Genomic DNA, 23,269 nt, shown 5'->3' with positions numbered 1-23,269 from the left:
TATTTCATCTGTAGATAATGAATGTCTTATTCAAAAGTCTTGATAAAATACATATGACAGAATTATTTCTTATATCTCCCTGATTAGTAATCCAATGATAATTATTTGATGATTTGTAGATAGAAGATTATATAGTTGCTAATAAATAATCTTTACTTTTAAACCAAAAAAACATATTTATAAAATTCATGAATTTTATGTCAAAATTAGAGAATGTATCTAACAAAGAAATATTTATAATATTTTCAGTTTTTTCTTTTGCAATCAAAAATAAAACCTTGGTAGCTCCATTCCAGCAACCAAATAATTTATTTTTATTTATTTTTATATAAGAAAAAATAGATATTGTTTGTTCATCCTCAGGGTCGTGAATAGAAATTTCAGACAGCAAAAAAATCTTTTACAACAAACCTCGTACTATCAATCTGAAATTTGCATATCTCAAGAATTAATTATCAAATTTTTTTTTTTAAGTCATTTCCACTTAATTTTTTTTTACCCAAACCTCTTGTTTTACACAAAAAATATCAAGGCATTGAAAAAGGGCCAATAAAACCAAAAGAACATTGTGAGAAAAAAGAAAATTGTCTTCTGCAATTTTCCAATTACCAGAAAAAAATAGAATAATGTATTATCACGGATTGCATTACATAAGTCATATACATGTGTATTGTACAGCAATGAAATTCCTTTGTTTAACCCCCTTGTATTATAAAATAGAAATTAAATGTTTTTTTTTTTTAAAGAAAGCAAAAGAAATCTCTTAAGACAAACCTGAGAAGGTTTCCTGAAAGGTAATTTAATTACCAATACAAATAAAATTAAAATTTTAGAATAATATTTTTGTCAAAAATTATCTCTATTCAACACATCCCCCCCCCCTCCCTTAAAGGTCCATTTTTTAAGATGAATATAGATATAGTAAACTCTTGCAAGAGAGACATTGCAAATGAAAAGGAATTTTTAGGAAATATTAGAAAAAATAGCATTGTTGAAAAAATGTTGCCATTTGCAATGTATAATTTTACCATTACGATCACCTACAAGAATGGTAAAATGATAGTAATAATACACACCGTGAAATATTTAGGTAGAAAGAATGATTTTTGTACTTATTTTCCATGTGAAAGAATAAAAATTAACAATTATGGCCATCTTCAACATGTGACCATGGTCTGCATAACACTTGAGGTTCATGCCAAGGATCTCAATGAACTCCCTATAACCCAATGGGAGCTCTGCAATAATTGTCAATTGCGATTTTATTAATATTTTTATGATATTCAGCAATGACGTATAAGAAATGTTGAGAAAATATCAAAGAAAAGACATTGTATGTCCATCATCCACTCTGTCCACCATCAGAACACTCCCCGTGGCAATTTGTGAGACATTCCAATGGGAATTTATTGGTAAAAAGGGTAATTTTGGGGAAAAAAGAAAATTCGGCAGCGGGATTAGATCCCCGGACTGTAAAATAGAGAATCCAGTACACCATCCACAGGGCTATTTTGCCATACAAGATACCCAGTGCCAGATTCATTAAAGCTTTCGACCCAGACGCTTGCAAATTTGTATTTGAGCTAGAAATGACCATGGTATTTGGTTTGCAATGGATTTGTGGCACTCTAGGGCATGTACCTCGATGGTTAGTGAGGTCATGCAGATCTTTGGTTCACGTTGAAGATGGTATTTGGCAAGAATTAATAAATTTATTTTTTAAATTAAATTTTACTTTGGGATCATTTTTGAGTTGATTTATTTTACTTTTTGTCAATGGTAATTTTAAGGGGTGTTGCAGATGGAAGTGTTAATAATATTTTGTCAGCAATACTTTTGGTTTGAGAGCCCTTTTTCAAAAATGCTTTAAAAACATTTCCAATTGCAACAGTAAAAGTGACCAAATTGCAGTAAAGAAGCTACAGATCCTTCAATTTACACCCAAGGAAGTCACAAAACAATTCTTCCTCAAGTGTTAAAATTGTTACCATCTTCAACTATCACCAAATAAATTTATTAATTTTTTATTAATATTTATTATGTCTCTTTTTATGTTTAATGGAAAAGACATGATAAATTAAAAAAAATATATCTTCAATTGTGCCATCTGCAAATACCCAAAGACCATGGTCGTATTGTGTTCATTTAAAAAATACTTCCTTTAGAACCGCAGAAATCACAAAGGAAAAAATAGTTTTCAATGAATATTTTTTACCATAAGATTCGTCAGGGTTGTTGTTGAAGAAGAAGAGAAACTTCCCCAATATAAGATTGGAAAATGTCTGTAATTGTTGTTATTGAAGAAGAAAAATAAAAAATCACCTCAAAGTGTTATTATGAAATTGGTGAAAAATGGCAATAAATTGATGTAAAAGAAGAGGAAAAATTACCACCCACCACATTTACCAATTTATTTATGAAATTTCTTTTAAAATCCTTCAAAAATTGTTGTCATTGAAGAAGAAGAAAAAAATCACCTCAAAGTAATACGAAGAAGTTAGTGAAGAAAAGGGAAATATGGAAAAATATAAATTGAAGGACAAGAAGAGAAAAATTTACCACCCACCACAATTAACAAAATTTCATTATTTTCTCCAATTTCTTTAAATAGTTGAAGATGAACAAAAAAAATCATCTCAAAATAATACGAAGAAGTTGGTGAAGAAAATGGTAATTATGTATATTAAAAGAGATTTCCATCAGCAACAAACCACCATTAAAACATTAAACATTAAAAGAAAATGTTGGAGAAGAAAATAGAAATTTGGTAAAGAACAAAGAAATGTTACTATTATACATTTAACAATAAAAGAGAAAAATGTCCATCCATAACCATTCACCACTATTAACAATTTTAATATTTTTTTCAATTAAATAAATAATAATTTCATTTATTTATTTAAAGGAAAAAGTTCCCTTTAATTTGTATTTTCTTCAAAAGAGTTGTTGATGAAGAAGAAAAAAATCACCTTAAAGTAAAATGAAGAAGTTGATGAAGAAATAATTTGTATTTTCTTGAAAATTGCTGAAGAATCCACATTTACCAATTTTATTATTTTCAATATAAAACAAATTAAATTTCTTTAAAAATTGTTGGTAAAGTAAAAGAAAATAGAGAAATTGCAATAAATATATACATATTGCATTGAAAGAGAAGAAGAGGAAAAATTACCATCAGCAGCAATCACCCACCGCACACATAAAATTTCCCTTTAATTTGTATTTTCTTCAATTTTTTTGAAGAGGAAAAAGAATGGTAAATGTTGAAAAATATATATAGCAATGCCCATCGGCAACCACTTGACCACTCATATTTAACAATTTTGCATGAATTTGCACCGAATGAGACACGTACGGGAGCATTGGAGAGTGTTGTGAAAGAAAATAAATTTGTTTTGTTGAAAAAATGTACATAGCATAATTGCATGTGCCATCATCAACCACCAAAGAATGTCCAATTGCATGGTCATCATCGTGGAGCACCCAAATCCATTGAATACTGCCACGAAGAAAACATGAAAATCCCAAAATTCTCCCCAAAGGGATTTTTCCACTGTACGGAGACACATCAGCCGGTGCACCCTGTGAGCTGTCATCGCAAAATGGCAACAAATGAACAAAAATCACTGATTTTTCACAAAATGCAAAAAAACTCATATTTAACGTTGTCGCACAAGAAAGTCATGTATGGACGAGTTGTACAACTCCATGAACCCCATCTTATGGTATATGAACCATCCGCATATATATATTTATTCTTGGAGAAAAATGCAAATGTTCGAAAGAAGCCCCTTTTTGAGCCCCATGGGGTGCCCCCACAATTTTGGTCTCTTCGGACCACTTGTAGCCCATCTATCTAGCTTTCCAACGATCCCAAGCTCATTGCAATCCATCAACCCTAGACCGAGATATTGGTCAAAAACCCAAGACATGCCAAAAGCACAACACCCACGCATATCTGCAGAAGGAGGGCGCATTGGCACCAACCCTCTTGGGAGGTATTCACCTTGGCCCATAGCTACCACCTGCCCGAAGATGGGCCAAATCGAAGACCCATCAGCTTGGTCATCTCCTTGTGAGTAAAAACAAATCTTTAAAATTGTATTTTAAAAATTCTTTAAAAAATTTTTCCACCCTGTGGTAGTTAGTTCGGTGTAGAAACTTTAATATTTATGAGATTCCTATTTTTTCATAAACACCTTTTGCCAAAATATCCGTCAATCGCTCATTCTTAACACACCGCCAGGAATTCAAGTTGAAGAAACTCGTCATTAAAATGTTTCGATTGAATTGTTAACATAAATATACTAAAAATAGTTAAATTCACAATTTTCCAATGACATTATAAAGAGTTTAAAAAGAAATAAACAAAGCTATTCCAAAGTAAAAGAGATTAAATTTGTGGGTAAAGAAACTCTACAATTCTAGCTAATCTCTCTCATGATATCGATTAAACTCCTCCATGTACGTACATATGTATACATACATTGCAGACAATCCCATTAGGGGTATCAAAACAAAAAAAAATAACGAATGGCGATTGGATTATGAGCGCATTTGGCGTGTACTTTAGGAAAGACTCCGAGAGAAGCTCTGTGAATAATCGCTAACTTTGTTTTTTTATTCATTTGAAACTGAAAGTCGTAACATGCTGAATTGATAATTGGAAAACATGCTAAAACATTACGATTACGACTACAGATTGAATTTCAGGGGGAATTGCGCATATAAATCTTCTTCAAAGAGTGAGATGTATAAGTTGACTCTAAAGCTATGACGTAGAATAATTTGTACCTACATTTCAATTTAGGAATTATCCTTGGGAAGGATTTAATGAAAAGACGTAATTTAAAGCACAAAATCTTCAGTATAAATTCCAGAAAATAGAGTTTCTACTGCAGCCACGAGGCTCACTTTAAAAGCATAGAATGTACGCACATTTTTACCCCGTACAGTCATTCCTTATCGCATTATACTTTTCAATGAGTTTTGCACGGCGATAGTACCTACCTATGTGAAAATATTTTTTAGGAAGAAAAGTAAATGAGTAAGTATAGAGGAAGCTCTTTTTAGTTCTCCAAAAAAAACACCACACACGCTGATCTTCTCCTTCGGGGTGATTGCCACAGTAAAGTATAACATCAAGGTAATTTTGTGGTATGATTAATTGAGAGAAAATGCAAAAATATGGAATGAGGAGATAGTAGAGCGTTCTTTGAGGTTTTTTTTTTATTTTATTTCATTTTTTTCCAACAAACACACAAATCGAAAGAAACGACCCAGAAATAAAGAAATTAACATCCATACTGAATATGGCAAAAGCAACTTTACTAACTTCTAATGATTGTCTCCCTGACTCACATTACCTTGACAATACAACGATTAAGAATGGTTCAAGGGCTCTAAATGAAAGTTTACTAACCCAGCAAATGTTCTAAATTCATACAACAACAACAATGTATAGAGTCTCAAATAGAATTTTATTATTGACTCTGTAGCTCTACAATTCAAAACTCTTCAAAGTGTTGAATCAACAAACACGAGGTTCTCCTCAAACAAAGCCTTCATAAAGTATAAAAATCTTATCATACGTGTCCGAGAATTAAAAATTTTTAGAATCCAGAAATAAAACAGATTAAATGAAAGTGAATTGATAAATGCCAAAGGATTCCCGTTGTCCAGGATCAACGAAAATTCTTTAAAAAGTTAAAGTTCATTAAAATCTAAAAAGGATATCTCGAATGGAAGATGTCAGATTGGTCAGATCTAACATCAAATTGGGTTATCAACTCCTGACAACTTTGTTAGACATTTTTGATAGGTTGCCTGCTAAATTGAACGATGGAATTCAGCTTTATTTCTCTCACGAGATTTCAGGGAAAAAATTGGAGCACATATGAGTTATTATCAAAATTTTTTTATGTACAAAAAAACAACATAGCCCGTATTTTAATCCCATAGACTTAACTTTGGAAAAACAAGTGATATCTATGCCATAAAAAAACCGCAAAGTAAGTTCCTGCTTTTATGTCTTAATTTATTTCAAGACGTGTTTAACAGAACTAGATTTAATTAGTTAGGTACCTACGGTACCTACTTAATTTAGAAACCTATGTGATTAATTATTCTAAATTAAATGTTTAAAGTAAATAACTTTTAAACATTAGACCTGATTTTGTTTAAAGCAAAACTAGATATGTAATTAAATAAAATAAGAAGAAAATACAAGCTAGTCAAATATATAACAACTTGCCTGGAAAAACGTAGATGAAAACAGCTAATGAATCGTAGTCTAGTCTAGTATACTTATTTTAGTCTAAAAACTTTCCAAAAGATTTAGAAAGTAACAGAACATGAGATCCAACTAGAAGATTGAAGATTTTCTACTTTTTTCTTATCAAAATTTGATTTAATTTTCATCTAACGTTCGGTTTTAGGTTCTTAAACTGTTTTGATTGTTATTTTTCAGAAATAATAGTTCTTAATCATAAAATGTTTTCGTTTCATCCATGAATAATGTAAAGAAAATAAAAATTAAATTTTAATTGAGAATAAATATATTTTTTTAATATAATTTTTTTTTCAATGAGTATTTTCAAAAATTTTTTAAAATATCGGTTCATGAGATTCTTAACAAAAATATGAAAAAGATATGACGTTAATCAAAACATTTAGCTGCTAAAGTTAGGAATCTAAAAAATATAAAATGACTTTTCTAAAAATGAATAAAACTAAAATAATCTCGATTAACTATTGAAATATCTGGGTTTGCCACTGCAATTCTAGGTCCTTATTTAATAAATTATTGGATAGCAAAATACCCACTATAGCTCTCGAAAATTAAGGCAAACTTCAAAAAACAAAGCTGAAGAAGATTCTATAGATTAATTTTTAAAAGAATTTAATAACTAAGTAGTTTAGGACCTGTGTAATGACGTCACTCATTTAGAATAGACTTTTTTAATCATAAAAACAAAGCTTTAAACAAAACAAATGTATTAAGCATAAAAAGGCTTTCTCTTAAAAGAACTCTTTCATTACAAATTAAGTAAGAATAGACAATTTTAACGACTTTCAACAAAAATCAATTAAATATAACTCTCCTGGCTTTCTCCTCTGACATGAATACAGTTAAACTCTCCCCATAAAATTATGTAGGTAGGTATACTCATTCCATTCATAAAGAGCCATTCAACGCATATTCCCAAATATAATATATCTGGCCATGTTTTGTGCACCCTAATTCAACCTTTTCATTGATTTTTAGTCCTTCGTCATGGCCAAAACCACGTCAAACCAGTTCACAGCCATTTTGGTCATTCCCACTGGCCCCAGTCCAGGTACATATAGTTGCCCACCACGCGTGGATTGCACCCCATACCCAAAAAAAGCCTCAACTGCGATGACGACGATTGAACAGGCAAAATGGTGGAATGTTTTCAAGTGAATATACAAAAAATATATAAGAAGAAACAAAGAGGCATTCCGGTTGAGATACTCCGGGCAGTTTCACCCTTTTGTCTTTCCCATCATCGCCAGAAGAATATTCATGAGCTATGTTGTGCCCAAAATGTATGACGTGTGGGTTTAATTTTTTTTTATTTCATGTCTCTCCCATCTGACTTCTCCACACCACAAGGGAATTCTTCTTCCAGAAAGCCATGTTCCTGGAATTCATTCGTCTTTTTCATGAGTGTCTGGGTTGGTTTTTGCATTCCCCCCCCCTTATGGGAGAAAAAGCAGCATTCAGGGTGTCCAGAAACAAGGGGGAATGTGCGGTAATTTGCCTGGCTGGCTGGCGTGTGAGGGTTTTGCCAGCCAAGGGGAGGAGAAGAGGTTGTTTCGAGACAATGACGTCACATCGTGAGGTGACTAAGGGGTCACGGGGAGAGGAAGAGAGAAAGAGAGAGCGCGATGTGGAGATAAGAGGGCACAAAAAGGGTGAAAAGAGAAAAAACAAACATATAGCATCGACTTACATTGTAGTTATTGATTCCTCCATCCCAGTGGTTGAAGTACGCGGGGCGATTGGGTGTTCGGTGCATCTGATGATGCGGATGACGCTGATTGTGCGAGTATCGATTGACGGTGGCTGGTGCCAGGATGGGGCTCAGCGGTGGGCTATTGCCCGTTCCGGAGCTACTAAAGCTGCTGTTGTTGCTACTTCGCGGTGAACGGGGGTAGGGCTCATCGAGGTAGCCAAGGAGGGTAATGTGATTCCACTCTGGCCGTCTCTCGAGGCTAAATTCATCACTTGACATCGATAGGTCCGACGATGGGCTGGATCGTGCATCCGACGTGGCCTCGTACAGGCAGCAGATGGACCCATTCTCACCAATGCGATAGCTGACGCCATCCGGATCGATCCACAGGGTCAATTCCTGCGGTAGCATTGTCTTCAGGGTGCGAGGGTGGAGACCAACATTGACGGCTGCCTGCTCAATTATTGGATCCATTTTCCCATTAATCCGTATACACCGGAAACCACTACCCTTGGTCGGTACCTCCGGATACCAATGGCTACGGTAGCGTATTAGCAGCAAATCCTCAAGGGAACCCTTGAAGTTCTCCAACTGATTCTCCGGCAGTGTCTTATTATGCTTCACACGGAGCAGATTCATGAGGAATTGGGCAGCTGAATGCACTTCAACTCTCATCTTGCTGCCTTCCCTGACACTTCCAGATCTCTTTGTCTTCTTCGCACGCTTTTTTGTGATTTTCTCTGCCTCGCCTACTTTGCCTCAGCACCATTTAATCTCTCTCACTGGTTACCTCTGCCTTTCTCGCTCTATTCCACAGAGTACGGTGTGGCAGCTGTCTCTGCTGACTCGCTTTTCTTCTGGTGGTCTCTTTGTACTTGTTGGCTGATGTGGCGATGGTTTCTCTCTCCACTCTCCTGCGCCCCAAAAGCCCCCTGAAGGATTTTTGTTTCTGCTGGTTATTCCTACACCTCGCACCCACTTCCTGCTGCTGCCTAAATTTGCAGACACGTAATCACGGTGGCGGATTCCCTATGGGCTGAAAACGTTTTCGGGACGCAACCGCGATGGTGGAAACAAAGAACTTTTTGGGACACACAAAAACAACACACTCTGACTCTGAATTTAGGTTGATCCAGGTGCAGCTGCTTTGGCTACCTCAAAAGCTGATGGTGGTCCCCACTTGCTGCCTCGCAAAAGCTCCAAATTGGCTCACCTCCTATCCCCCCGTTTAGACGTCGTTTGACCACAAAAACTGCGCTCCAGCACGAAAAAAAAGTTTCAGCAAACTCCGTGCAAAACTTTCTCGGATCGATTTTTTCACGCAAAACACTCACGCACGATGCTGCAAAATGAACCCACAGTGTGCACACGGAAATCTCTGAGACTATTGCAATGAAAATGGTGTGTAGAGGTGGTAAATTGAAGCGGAAATTGTCCTAAATTGCAACACTTTAACACTGCGGACGACGACTCATCACAAATGCTCCTTCTCTGACTCTGATCACGTAGTTGCAGCCGTTTGCTCATGAGCACCCAACTGGGGAATTTCGGCGAAATCTCTTACGAGGTTCTCATGGAAAAATCTTCATTTTATCGTGTGAAATCTCTTTGAATTTTCTGCCCGTGGAATAATTTGATAAAAATTGTTCTTTTATGTACTGTGACTGTGAGGGTTAAGAATTGTATTGAACTCCGAATAAAATTCTTTGACAAACATTTAGAACAGTTTTATGTTCTTTTTATTGGATTTTATCGTCGATAAAAGTGATAAACACGAAACTGTTATGCTGGAATGTCGATAAAATCGTATGAGAATTTATAGACAACCTCCATGAATCGAAGGAAATCGTTGAGGTCAATATGGGACAATTTAATTTTAAATACAAACTGTCAATTTTTTTTGTTTTTGTTCAACCCAAAATATTTTGTTTTTTTTTTCTTTTTCAAAATAAACTCAAAAGATTTTTTTGCAAAACGATTTTTGATCACCTCGCGCTTTAACGCATATTAACGCTTTATGAGGTCTTGAATTTCAGACACAACAACACGATAAATTAAGCAGACAAAATGCTACAAAGACAAATTCTTTAATTTACAAAAAAAAAATACAAAATACACGGATTAATTTTCTAAAAAGGTATTAATTTACTACACACCTCTTCTTGGAAGTCTGAGAAGCACACAGAGCACTCGGAAGTGAAGATTAAATACACAAAATTGCGTCAGAGAAACAAATTCTTTTGTCTTCCTGAATTGGAGAGTGAAAAAATGTTATCACTGTGCACAAAAAAGGTACTCGCGCCCCCTTATTGGATAGCGATAAATTAGCAATAAATCGCCAAGCACTTGAGGAATTTCTTTTCTTTTGTTATGTATAAAAAAAACGTGATAAAAACAAGCATGGGAAGTCCCACTGTCAACGCGACAGCAAGTGGCGGGTAAATTCAAAAGCAGGAACAATTGGTGCGGTGAGATGAGGGATTGTTCAGTATCAACGATGGCCCTTCTGGTGGTCCTTCACCTGGACGCCTCAGCCAGCTTCGATGCTTCTCCAGGAGTGGGGAGGTTTCCCGACGTGTCTCATTGTTTGCGACGCTTTCTGCGTACGATTTGGCCCACCGTCGATAAACGAAAGCATTGAGGAAGGCCTGGAGAGGATTCGTAGCTGCCATAGCGTACCAGATGACAATCATCACGTTCTCCGGGACTGAGCCCCACACGGTCCAGAGGATGAAGCCACCAATGAGGTTGGGGAGCCAGCAAATGTAGAAGACAATGTTGATGAAGAGGAACTTCCACTTGAATCTCGTCATGACTCGTCTCTCATACGAGGTGATCTGTGGGGGAAGCCAGGGAAGTGTTGGAAATAAGAATTGAATGACAAAATGATAAAATAATCTCAAGACTCACCCGCATAAAATTCATCACGTACATCTTGCTGATCAGCTTATTGGCATCCATGTAGATTATTGGATTGCCAATCATTACAATGAGGATGGGAAGGTATGTGGCGCAGTAATTAGGCAGAACTCTCGAGAGGGCTGTCCACAATTCCTTCACATTTTGGCAACTGAAAAAACACATTAATATTTCAATGAAAAATTCCTTCAGAGACAGAAGAAAGCAGCAATCTTGAGGAAGTTTTTGTCTTCAAACTAAACACAACACATTGTCGCAGTTATCAGCTCACAAAATCCAAATATTTACCCAAAAAAAAGCCATTCAATCTCCTCTTATCAGTGGGTCGGGTGGAAGAGCAATTTCTCTGATCTACAACATTTTTTTTTTTGTTTTACATAATTGCATCTCCGTGGCGTCACAGTTGGACCCTGGAGCGCCCCACTTGAGATGAGATTTGTTTTTTTTTTGTGAACTTACTCGGCATTGGGATAGTAGAGCACAGTGAGTCCCACACTCGTGAGCACGGCTCCAATTGACCAGACAGCAGCATGATAGCGTCTCATGGAGAATTCCTCAGTCCGGAGGTAGCTGCGGACACTCATGGCATAGCTAAATGTCCACAGCCAGGTGCAGGTGTAAAAGTACTGTGTCCACGCCGATGTGACGGCACAGAAGATTACACTTGCATCATCATCCCTAATCATCATGGGCTGGAAGTATCTCCACATGGCTGAACGCACAAAAACACCTAAAAAGAGAAACATTAAGAAAAAAACATCCAGATTTGTCTGGGGATGAGACTCACCGAGAGAAGCACAAAAATCCGCAATCGCCAGCCATAAGATAACTTTCTGACCACTGGAGCTCAATGAATTCCCAGATTCTGTGACTCGCCTCTCAAGGGTGTTCTGTTGCCGTCCCCGTATGAAGATCTGGTAGTGAGCCCCCATGATGCCCAGAAAGGAACTCACCATACACACAAAGAGGTAGCTGTTGGTGCCGAATTCTCCCATCAGCAGGATAGCCCCATCAGCGGGGTTCCTGTGATGGCAGCAAAACGTCTGTATAGTAGGATCGGACATTCTTCTCTGCCTGCTGCTCCAGAGCGAGTGAAAATGTCCTAATAAATCCCCCGAAAAACAGAGAATAGCTACAGCACCACTCCGTTATCACTTTTGGGAGAGAGACGATGATGATGATGCTCCATCAGAGAGAGAATCTCGTCCGGATGACTTCGGATAGTTTGTTTACTCTGCCCACAATCCCTCGTCTTATCACACAGAGAGTTATTAGTTTTTAAATAGAGATGGGCGCCTCCGGAGATAACAAAAGCATCCCATCAATGCTAATTTTGTAATTAATCTCTCTCAAATTAAATACAGTTTATCGCAAATTCATTCACAATTGAAGAGAAGCCATACAAATTATTCTCTTCTTTGCATTTGTTGTTTTTTACGCGCCGAGAGAATTTTAGCGCGAAACAGGAGAATCATTTTTGTATTTAGCGCCCAAAATGTAGTTCCAAAGGAAGCCACTAGCTATTTTTGGCAGTGTTTGCTCAAGAGAAAATGAGACGGATGCATTTTTATTGCAATTTTCTCGCGTTTTCTGCCAATTTTTCCGACCGGAAGTAGTTTTTTGTGAACAGGAAGCGAAGCAGCCTCGATTGGCATAAAAAAGGAAAGTTCAAAAAAATCAATTCCGAGAGAAAAAGTCGTACGAAAACTATAAAATGAAAACTGCCGGCGGATTTTCCCCCAAATTAACTTTCGCGAAAAACCGCTCACTCCAGAAAAAAAAACCCCGGACTACACGTCCCCCAGCCCCACAAACCTCCCTGCGGCTGAAAAAACCCTGAAAATTGCGTTGGAGCGGTGAAAATTGAGTTTTCCCGCAACCGCCAAATTTTTTTCAGTGCACTGCTCGAATTTTGGAGGTGATGTCTAAAAATCCTAAAAATAATACATAAAAATGCCTTTTCTGCTCGAAAACCCCCGTAACAGATGCAGCGGGCTCCAACGAAGTCCCCTGCTGCAGGAAAAGCTGGGAAATTGCGTAAAACGAAGAAAATTTGTTTTTTCCGTAGTCACCAAATTTTTCGGCGTAGTACTAGAAATTTTATAGTGGCACGTCGTGTAGAAAAACATTCTCCGCGTATTATACACCTCCTGTATGCGTTAACATGTGGGGAGTTTCAATGAAAAAATAAAAGGAAGAAGAAGAAGAAGAAAAATTTCATCACACAAAATAAAAATTCCTATTCCATTAAAAAAATATCCTCCTGTGAGTCATTTCTGCTGCTTCAGAAGTGCTAAAGTACAGTAAAATCTCTTCTCCTCCGAGTGGTAGTCGTGGTAGTCTCGAGAAGACTGAGAATTGGCAGAAAAAAGTACTTTGTCTGGTCACATTTTTCACGGTAGTCTCGGGACGTAAACAGAATTTTGGGAGTTTTGGCAACATATGGTGGAATTTTTGGTGAAAATTCTACTTTAATTGCTGAAAAATCCTCGTATTGTTGTTAACGTTGCATATACGGAAGTAAGGATGCCTGCTAGTGGTCCAGTGTATCAGCCCACGACAGTGTCTTATGAGCCAAGGCCTCAGACGACTTCCGTGTCGCCGCTGCGTGTACTCAAGAAGCCCCTCCCGCAGGCACTCCTGCTCTTTGTGGCACTCTCATTTGTAGCTGCTGGTAAGTTGGGGGAACTTCCTGAGAAAATTCTTTCCGGAAGAATACAATGAGGGTTCTTTTTCTCTTTTCCATTAGGGGTGACAATGATTGCAAATGGAGCTGCAGACTTTGAGGACACAGAGGAGCACAAGGAAGAGCTTGGGGTAGATGCAGCAGAAACCACAGAAGGTGTAGACATTGGGGTGGTTGTTGGGGGTGTCTTTATGACCCTCTTTGGGTTCTTCCTTCTTGGGGTGTACATCAAAGTGGCCGATTGGCGCCGCAGTTGCATCTGCCCGTGCCATTTGTCGAAGAAGCAAGGCCTTGCCCGGCAATTTCAGGGCTCTGGTGGGGGTCAAATTATGGCCCTCAACCCATCCACCGATCCCCTTGTCTCACACACCCAATACGCTCCTGTGTCGGAGCTTCCAGCACGTCTCGACGACGAGGAGCGTCGCAATCTCATGCCTGACACAAAGGAGTGCGTCAGCAGTGCTGAGGAATCTGATCGCATGCTCGATCCAGATCCACGCATTGTCCTCCGCCCAACTGGGCATGTTGAAGAAGCATAACTAATAGTGAAAGTGAAGGCCCTCTTTGGAAGGCTCACGCGCAAGAGGCGCCGGGAGAAGTTTTAGGTCGGAAACGGCGAAGCTAACTGTTGGTTGGTAAGACATACTGTGAGATTGATCATGACACGCAAAGACACCACACTTTTTTTTAATTTATTTATCCTCCGTACTTATTGTTTTTCCTTTTTTTTTAACTAACAAGAAGAAGGGTGAAACGTAGAGGCGTAGTGCAAAAAAAAAAACAAAACTCTTACATGGTCAAGATGCCTCGATTGTTTTTGTTTACATTTTGTATGGAATGTTGTTGTTTTCAAAACTCAAAAATGTTAGTTTTCCTTTTTCTGCTACACATTTAGCTGATTTTTTTGTTAATAAAAATTCCAAGGGCAATGCTTTTTTAAAAATATTTATTTTTAATTATTTGATTTTCTTATATTTTGATGTCCTGAAGATAATCTCACAACGACATCGAAACGTCAAAAATTCAATGACAGAAATCGATAAAAGATTCTAATAAATTGATTAAATTTTGAAATTATTCCATTTCCTCTAATTTGGATAAAAGGGGTCGATTCTGTTAAAAATCTTTTCTTAGAACTTAAAAGTTTGATGTTAGATTTTGACATTTGTCATTCCATTAAGGAAAAACAATGGGTTTGTTGTTACAGAAAACCATCAGAAATATTTTTAAAGAACACCGGAAAAATAATTTTCCTTTTAAAAAATAATAAAAAAATCCGATCTGTTAAAATCTTTGAAGATTTTTCATAGAACAAGCAAAAATTTTACAACTGATGAATTTTAGGAAAAGAAAAGATTTTTAAGAGATTCTACCCCTAAATCGGTTTTCATTGAAAATAAATTTCGTAAGAAGGCCTAAGGCCATTAGTACTGGGACCACAAGCAAAGAATAATTCAAACCTCAGTACCTATCCTAACCTTCTTTGTCTAATAATTTCTGTCTTGTTCCTTAATATTATTCAGAAACTTGAAAGATTCTAAATGATATTTTAACGATTTAAACACAGTCTTAAATTTAAAATAAATTTGCTCAAATACAAATGCTATAAAATTAATGTTAGTGACGCCAACATTAGACAATCCGCCATTTTGGACGCCATATTCTTGAATTTTATTAGAGCTCATATTCGACTCAAATCTTTCAGAATCAGAATCTTTTAGAATTTGTCGAAAAAGACATCGATTCTGTCATAAAACTTTTTAAAATGTAGTTTGGAATTTTTCCTTCTTTAGAAGAAAAGATTTAAAAACACAAAATATCAAAATCTTACAACAACTGTTAAAATAAAACATATTTGACGGAATTTACACCAAATACTTAAGATTTCTCTAGCTAAAAAAGAAACAAACTTTCATTGGCTTCATTGAAAAATCCAAAATATGACGTTAGAAAACAATTTATATTTCACAGAGAATGTAAACAAAAGTCGAGGCACCTTGGACAAAAAAAATGGTTGTTGGTTAATTAAAGAAAAGAATTAACCCAAAACAAACCAATTTGCATGCAAATTAATTTTTTATCACTTAAGAGACTGTTTGATGAAATTTTCACGGAAATCTCTGCTGTCCCGGTGAAGAATTTTTCCGTGTGTAACGGGGAGCACCACGTGGAACCTTATTGTTATCTGGAAGCCCTGTGTTCTCATCCCAACATCCAAAGAAAAATTAAGATCTTTTTTGTGGCAATTGAATCTTTTATTTATTTTGAAATTTAATCGTTTCAGAAACAATTAGGTTTCACAAGAAAAGACACTTTCTCAATCCAATGTCTTTTTTACGGCGACACCAGGCTAATAAGTCACGGGAAAAGACATTAATTCTCTTCTCAACTAATACAAAAATAGAGATATATTTCTATAAAATATTTAAATTCCAATTAAACTAACAATATTTTTCTATCCAAAAAAAGATATTGAGAAAATAAACAAATAAAAAACAAGGAATAGATCGCAAGATGATGATGGCTTAAAATGAAATTGAAAAGTATTATTGAAAAAAAAAACAAGATGGAAATATGGCATTTAATAACACAACAAAAAAAACAAGAAAAATAATCTCTATTGAGTAGAAATAAAATGCAATTTAGTCTAATTCTTACAAAAGAAGAAGAAGAAGAAGAAAAAATAACTATATTAGTAATAATTATTAATAAATTAAAGAAAAAAAAAGTGAATAACACCCAGTTGCAATTGAAACTCGTAGCATTAATGGCGTAAGCAGAATGAATATTTAAATGTAAAACACATTTTAAATGTAAAGAAAAAAAACTTTGACGAAGCTTGATTCTATAAAAGGTGACAATTTTTATAGTTAGACAAGCTAAAAAAAAATATCACACATTGAATAATTAATATTGTGGCTCTAGTTTTTATTAATTAATCTCAGTGAAAATTCCCGTCCATTTATTTAATTCTCTTTTTTATCTATCTTTACACATTTTAATATTTTTTGTTGCTTTTTTCGGTGAAAAAATTAAAAATATTTTTCACGGTGACATAGTCCCAAAACCCCAGGAATTTATTAATATCACAGTATAATATTGAATAATTTTTGTGGATGACTTATTTTTTAAGGAGGTTGTATCATTGTGTACTTACAAAATATTCAATCGAATAAAACTTCTTTTGAAAAATTGATTTTGGTTTTTTTTTCTTTTTTTGGGCTTATTTTTGCAAAATTTTCTCTAAAAAATATTTTTTTAATTTCCTGCGATTAATAGAGACCTCAGGCTGGAAGGTGTAGTGTTAATAATTTAAAATAACGACTTTTTGGATTTTCGAAGAAGAATTTCGAGAGTTTTGTGTCCCCCCATGTGTTTGATTACATAAATTCCAAAACTAATAAATTTAATTTTTTCATTAAAAATCATTAGACAGCGCAAACAAAATCAATTGTTCTTGCATTTATTAAGTGAATAATCTATTGGAGATTGAGATTTAACCCAACAGTCAACAGGTAAGTACATTCAGGTAAAAAGAAATAATAAAGAAATTATTAGTACCTTTAATTCTATTGCATCATTTTTTGTTTTCCAAATAAATTATTTCATAGAATATAATTCCTATGAATTAATAAAAAATTAATAACTAGATTTCGCTAAAAATTAATTTTTAGCAAAGTTTCTTGATAAAACCGGCATTAAAATTCTATTTTGGGATATTTTTTCGAGCATAAGGGAAATTTTCTCACATTTGTTTGATCAATAGAAATTCAAAAGAATAAATTGAAGCTTCATTTGATTTATTCTAAAAATTACATAAAAATTCAATGGTGAATTATTAAGTGAAAATTCTAATAAAGTTTTGAGGAAAAATTGTGAAATAAGTGAAGATTTTAATTTAAATGACATGTCTTCCGGTTTAAGAAATTTCCCTCGAAAAAATGTCTCCAAAGAAAGAGGTTTGAAAAGAATCAGTTGGATTGAAAGAGAATCCGGAATATTATGGAACAAAAATATTTGATTCGCTCTGATTTTTTGTTTTTTTTTTTAACTTTGCGAAAAACAGTTTTTCTGGTTTTTCCGTATTTTTGCCGCCTTAAATCTAAATTTTCCAGGAAGTAAAAAACAGGATTTGGCCTTAAGAAATTCCATAAATTACTTTTAATAAGCACGAGACGCCTCGAAGCTTTACGTTTCCTTCTTCAGGTACAAATTATTATTAACGGTGACACATTTTGTGGCCATTCTTACCATGACTATGTAACATTGACTCAAATAATTTGTACCTGAATAAGGAGATACATATCTGCGAAACGTCGAACTTATTAAAAGTGAGGAATTTATAAAACTCAATCTCAATCTTTAGACGGTATTTTGCGATTTTTTAAATTAGTTTTTCGAGCTCTTGAAGCGTCTCCTCGGAGCGCAAGAGATACGATAATTAATATATAGCCAATGCAAGCTTTTCAGCGACGTTTTGGCTAATCTATTGCCTTCACCAGGCTCTTATAATGTTCAGAAATAATATTGAATAATAATTAACTCAAAAACAAATTGATTAAAGAGATTTTGTATCTTTCTAAATTAAAAAAAAATTGTTTATAAATCGAATTTTCCAAACTTTAATTTTCCTCACTGATTTGATCTCAATCCCTCCTCTTTATCATTCTGTTCCAGAAAACCCTGGAAAAATAAGAAAATTGATAAAATGTAGAAAAGAAATTGAAGAAAAGTAAGAAAAAGAATCAAAACTTATAAAACAGAGAATCACTTTGAGAATCAAAGTAGCAAATGATTCTGAATGTCTCAAATGAATAACCCCTTGTTTTGTCTTCTCCTTTCGCAGCCTAGCCCATTAAATGAAGTTTCCTCTCGCCATTGGACGGAATTTCAAGTGTTCTGCTGTATCGCTGCAATTAATTCGTGAATTTGCCAGCAAAAAGATGGGTCTACCGCGAGTTTATTTCGACATGTCCGGAGACAATGCGCCCATTGGACGCATCGTGATGGAAGTGAGTTGATTTCTTTACTTTTTATGTGGGAATTTTGGGTGTAAAAGAACAGCTACCATGTGGAAGGTCACGGAACGCGTGAGTACCGGAGCGCCATTGTTGCCGGCCATGAGTGCCCAAATGCCGGCTGAATTTTTCACGCAACATTCTGTTGCTATTTTTTTTCGCGGTGGGTTCAAAAATCCCATAGGGCCCCTCTGGGTGTTTTCCCGTGCAGTTTGAGTGGGGTTTTGGGGGAATTTATGCGGGGGCAATGGGTAATCCGGGAGGCTACGCATGGGGGCGTCTGGGGTGGCGCTGCAGTCGCTGAGTCACGGACGAGTTCATTGTGATTTTCTGGGCGGGTGGGTGGAAAAATGGACAATAAATTGCCACGGAATCGATGCGATGCCCGCCCAGGGGGGCTTTACGTGTCCACACGCCCCCCATCCTCATCCCCATTCCCATTCAATATTTCATTGTACGTTGCACACACGCCAAAATATCTCGGGGATGGGTGGTGCTGCCCTGCACACAAGGTAGAGGTAGGTAGAAAAAAACTCCCCATACCGGGTTCACATCCGACATTATGGCCCCAATTTTTTGCCCCAAGGCTACGTAGACTCCCCATACACACCCCCATTGGGCCTCACGGGGCGGGAGAGTTGCGATAAAAGGGTACAATTTCATGCTGGGGGTTTTCTCGTGTCATGTTCGTTGAGGCGCAGTCATAGGAAAATTCCAGAGCACCGGGTGACACGAGGTTAATGTCATTAATGATGGTGGCGCTGGGGCTGGTGAGGAGGAAGTATTGTGGCGCGCGCGCGTGTAGTTCGCCCAGCCAATGAATAGGCATTGTCTGGCGAATTGAATTTCTTTTCTGGGCGAATACGTAATTTTCTTCCCTCATTTCCTCGCGGTTTTTGCTTTTAACAATGGACAATGTTGAATTCATTCCGGGGTGGTTGGTTGGTTGGGCTCTCAATATGGGCTGGCGTGCGGCAGAAGGGGTTTCTATATCACATACATGAGAGGCAATTTCCTCAACACGCTAACTAACATATACTGTGTGTGTGCTGTACTCAATTTAATCAGCCGGTGAAAGTCTCCAAAGATTGTCTAATTGCTTGTATAATTCTATTTTTAGCACTGAATTTGATATTTCACGCAGATACTTCATTCTATTCGACAGTATGATGAAGAAAATGCATTTAATCATTGAAAGAAATCTTCCAAACTCTTGAGAAATGAAGGCTTATTTTTCTTTTATAAACTACATTTCAAACATGTTTATTTCTACTTTATACTACCCTCAATAACTTGCAATTCTACTACATTACATTTCAGCTAAACTGCCACGTCTTCACAACTAATTAATTACTAACACTGAATGTGGATAACAAGGACAATAGTCGGCGTCAATTAACAATAAATAACTGCACAACATGACTCATTGAGGAGTTGTGTAAGAGTTACTGCAAAAAAAAACTCCTCAGTACTGATTCACAATGCAGTATTAATGAGCATTCTACCACTGAACTACCGATATTATACCGATGAAACACTATATAAAAATATCAATATCCTGAAATATTTAATTTGGTCAAAATGTTTTGGGTCAGGGTGAAGCTCTCGAGGCTATTTGCTATTTGTTGTTTATCCATAGAATTTCCAATATACAAAATTTGTTTGTATGACAACAACCTCTGATGACCACATATCAAATAATTTTCCATTAATATTAATCATTGTGTATTGTGCCGATGAATATGAATCACATACACCCTATTACATGAATCATTGTTATAAAATAGGTATCTATACAAGAATAGCTAGTTAAATTTAGGAAACAATAACAGGAAAGAGGATTCTCCCAAGAATGTAGAATTGCAATGTAACAAAATAGCAGAGTTCATGTAAATTCTATGAATTGCACACTCCGAACTAATTAACATAAAATAATGCGACACGTGAACAAAAGGAAAATACCTTTTTAATTGTCTACCCTGGTCGATATTTTGTATTTTATCACACTAACATTTTCCTATAATGCCAATTAGAGGGCATTTGATCTCATAGATCTGTGAAAAGGGTGTTGATATAAGTTATGACTCAAAGAGATACGTAATTTTCGTACGAAATTTTCATTTAACACGTCCTTTATCTTAATTTCCTTTATTGGTATTTGATGACCAAATAACAATATCTGATACAGTTATCCACATGTTTCAAGTCTATTGTTTAACAATGACAAATTCAACATTTATTTTGAGAGGGTTCTTTAAAGATTAAAAGCATGATGTGTTGTTTTATTTAAATAGAAAAATCTAAAGCCGTTTCTCAACTCTTCGACAAAATGTGAATTGCAATTAACAATTCATACAATGCATTGATTTTTATGGACTTCTTAGAATATTTTTCTTACCTAGAATCAGTATACTTTACATGCTATGATTGAAAAGGAATTAATTGAGTCAATAAAATGCATTTAAACAGTCATTCTCTTTAAGAATTTGATATAAAATCTTTAAGATAGTAATATCTTCTTGATTGCGATGGAGTCATTGGAAAATTTCACATTCACCAATCAGTCAACTGATAAAATGTTAAGCTAATCTCACGTAAACAGAAGAAAAAAAAAATGCAAAAATTGATAGCCTAAATTTTTGAGTATGAGACATCTTAAGACTTTCATGGTCAATAATATTTTATCATTGCTAATTGAAATTGTTACATGATGGTGCATTGGTTGTATACATATGAGATTTTCTCTATGTGCTTACTTATCACCATAGCAGCAATGTTTAACAATGTTGAATGAATTGCACGCTAAGAGGGAAGTTTCTAATTTGAATTTGTTTGATGTCTTTCCTGCAGCTGCGTTCGGATGTTGTACCGAAGACGGCGGAAAACTTCCGTGCTCTGTGTACTGGTGAGAAGGGATTCGGCTACAAGGGATCCACCTTCCATCGTGTCATTCCCAATTTCATGTGCCAAGGTGGTGATTTCACCAATCACAATGGCACTGGTGGCAAGTCCATCTATGGTTCCAAGTTCGAGGATGAGAACTTTACGCTTAAGCATCTTGGACCGGGTACCCTGTCCATGGCTAATGCTGGACCCAATACCAATGGATCCCAGTTCTTCATCACCACGGTGAAGACATCCTGGTTGGACAATCGCCATGTGGTGTTCGGCACTGTTGTTGAGGGCATGGATGTAGTGAAGAAGATTGAGGGCTTCGGCAGCCAATCTGGCAAGACATCAAAACAAATCGTGGTCTCTGACTGTGGACAGCTGTCATAAGTGGGAGTGTTGATCGCTCGCATTTGCTTTCCAATAATTCCTCCACCCTCTCCCAAAATTTTCAATGAAAAAGGAATGAAAATAATTAAAACTCACAGTCATTTTCTCACATTATTTTGCCACTCAATTAAAGCAAATGAAATGGTATATGAGGAGCATTTATGGTGTCCGTAGGAATTTGGAGATGAAGGATTAGAAATTAATCATAAATTTGTAAAAGTGACCCGAACATCGCAATTAATTACATCTTTTTTCCCCGCTCCCCCTTCTATTGATTTACTCTAAAGCATTTGTAAGACATTTAAATGGTAGATGAAAATGATAATGAAAAAAAGAAAAATCCCAATTAACGCTTTTTTGTAATTCCATTTTCACACAATAAAATGTTTTCCCTTTTTTTAAATCAAAATTCACACTTTTCTTCATTGCTAAATGTACCATTATTATTAATTTTTTTTTAATCACAACACGTTTATTGATTAGCAAAGTCTCTTTTTTTTGGTGAAAATTCTAATTGAGGATATCATTGGTATTCTTTATAAACTGGATGGAAACTGAGTTTTTAAGTTTTTAAGAATTAAAGAAAATTTAATTGAAGTGAGTTTTTAAACACTAAGGCCCTTTCAACGTCTTTTCTGCTTCATGAATTGCTTAAGGAAGACAAATTCGAGCAATAAAATGCTGGAAAACCGCCAAAATGCATCATTACTTTTCATTACACATAGTGCTGCGTCAAGGGGAGCCTATGGAACACCTGAGTGGGGAATTTTGTGATTTTCGAGTATATTCAGTACAACAATGGCTGGTATTGGTTAAGTATCGAAGGAAGTTTTAGGGCTTACAGATTAGAATCTATTTGATTTTGGGTTAAGATTAGTTAATTACTCAATCCAATTGCAGCTTTCAGCTCTAGCAGAAATACTAAAGAAAACAAAATTCTTTAGTTTGGTTGATAACTTAATTTTTGATCGATTTTATTTTTTCAGTGTTAAATTGAAGTCAATTTTGGGATTTTCTCGACCCGTCAAATATATTTTATTTAATTTTCTAGAGAGATTATTAACAACTCAACTTATTGGTTTTTTAAAACTAGATTTTACAAGGGGATGGTCAAAAATAAATTAAAATCTTGAGATATTTTAAGATAATTACGAATTAAGAGTGATTTGGAGTCAATTTTAAGCACAAAATTAAAATTTTTCATTTGTTCTGGTTTAATGATAAAAAATAGATTATAATTTAATATCTCCAATTTTAGATTTTTTTTCTTAAAAAAAATAATTTACCAAACCTAAACAGATTTTCAGTTATAGGAATAATTTGAGAACTTTCTACGCTTTTGAAGAATTTTGCTTCAGAATTGACTTTTTGAAGTAAATTCTGCA

The 23,269-nt window shown here is 35.5% G+C and overlaps 7 protein-coding genes across 7 annotated transcripts in view; 3 read left to right on the top strand and 4 right to left on the bottom strand.

Annotated features, from left to right (window-relative positions):
• Positions 1-9,511, bottom strand: part of LOC129789947 (protein BTG2-like) — a 35,675-nt gene extending 26,164 nt beyond the window's left edge. Inside the window, exon 1 of the mRNA XM_055827080.1 lies at positions 7,980-9,511. Coding sequence (XP_055683055.1) covers positions 7,980-8,657 — 678 coding nt within the window. The 5' untranslated portion in view covers positions 8,658-9,511. The remainder of the gene's footprint in view (positions 1-7,979) is intronic.
• The window catches only part of LOC129789902 (inositol-pentakisphosphate 2-kinase), a 42,711-nt gene extending 32,460 nt beyond the window's left edge, over positions 1-10,251 (bottom strand). Inside the window, exon 1 of the mRNA XM_055827027.1 lies at positions 10,139-10,251. The gene's annotated coding sequence lies outside the window, so the exon portion shown is untranslated. The remainder of the gene's footprint in view (positions 1-10,138) is intronic.
• LOC129791241 (fatty acid synthase-like) overlaps positions 1-23,269 on the top strand; it is a 1,176,504-nt gene that overhangs the window by 43,375 nt on the left and 1,109,860 nt on the right. The gene's annotated exons all lie outside the window — the stretch shown is intronic.
• The window catches only part of LOC129789960 (pupal cuticle protein), a 1,201,887-nt gene that overhangs the window by 106,070 nt on the left and 1,072,548 nt on the right, over positions 1-23,269 (bottom strand). The gene's annotated exons all lie outside the window — the stretch shown is intronic.
• Positions 10,329-12,285, bottom strand: LOC129789916 (G-protein coupled receptor 143-like). The gene is made up of 4 exons (XM_055827041.1): positions 11,689-12,285; positions 11,361-11,631; positions 10,893-11,052; positions 10,329-10,819 (listed from the first exon to the last, which is right to left on the bottom strand). Exons 1-4 carry the CDS (start codon positions 11,963-11,965, stop codon positions 10,427-10,429), a joined length of 1,101 nt encoding a protein of 366 aa, XP_055683016.1. The 5' UTR covers positions 11,966-12,285; the 3' UTR covers positions 10,329-10,426.
• LOC129789963 (uncharacterized) lies at positions 13,074-15,412 on the top strand. Its single transcript, XM_055827111.1, has 2 exons — positions 13,074-13,575; positions 13,651-15,412. The coding sequence occupies exons 1-2, from the start codon at positions 13,428-13,430 to the stop codon at positions 14,124-14,126; spliced, it is 624 nt and encodes a 207-aa protein (XP_055683086.1). The 5' UTR covers positions 13,074-13,427; the 3' UTR covers positions 14,127-15,412.
• LOC129789971 (peptidyl-prolyl cis-trans isomerase) lies at positions 16,932-22,481 on the top strand. The gene is made up of 3 exons (XM_055827121.1): positions 16,932-17,102; positions 18,434-18,599; positions 21,456-22,481. Exons 2-3 carry the CDS (start codon positions 18,447-18,449, stop codon positions 21,882-21,884), a joined length of 582 nt encoding a protein of 193 aa, XP_055683096.1. The 5' UTR covers positions 16,932-17,102; positions 18,434-18,446; the 3' UTR covers positions 21,885-22,481.

Source organism: Lutzomyia longipalpis, chromosome 2, assembly GCF_024334085.1.
Source record: "Lutzomyia longipalpis isolate SR_M1_2022 chromosome 2, ASM2433408v1".
NCBI lineage: Eukaryota > Metazoa > Arthropoda > Insecta > Diptera > Psychodidae > Lutzomyia > Lutzomyia longipalpis.
The sequence above is the reverse complement of the archived record's forward strand: the minus strand, read 5'-3'. Positions and strand labels throughout refer to the sequence as shown.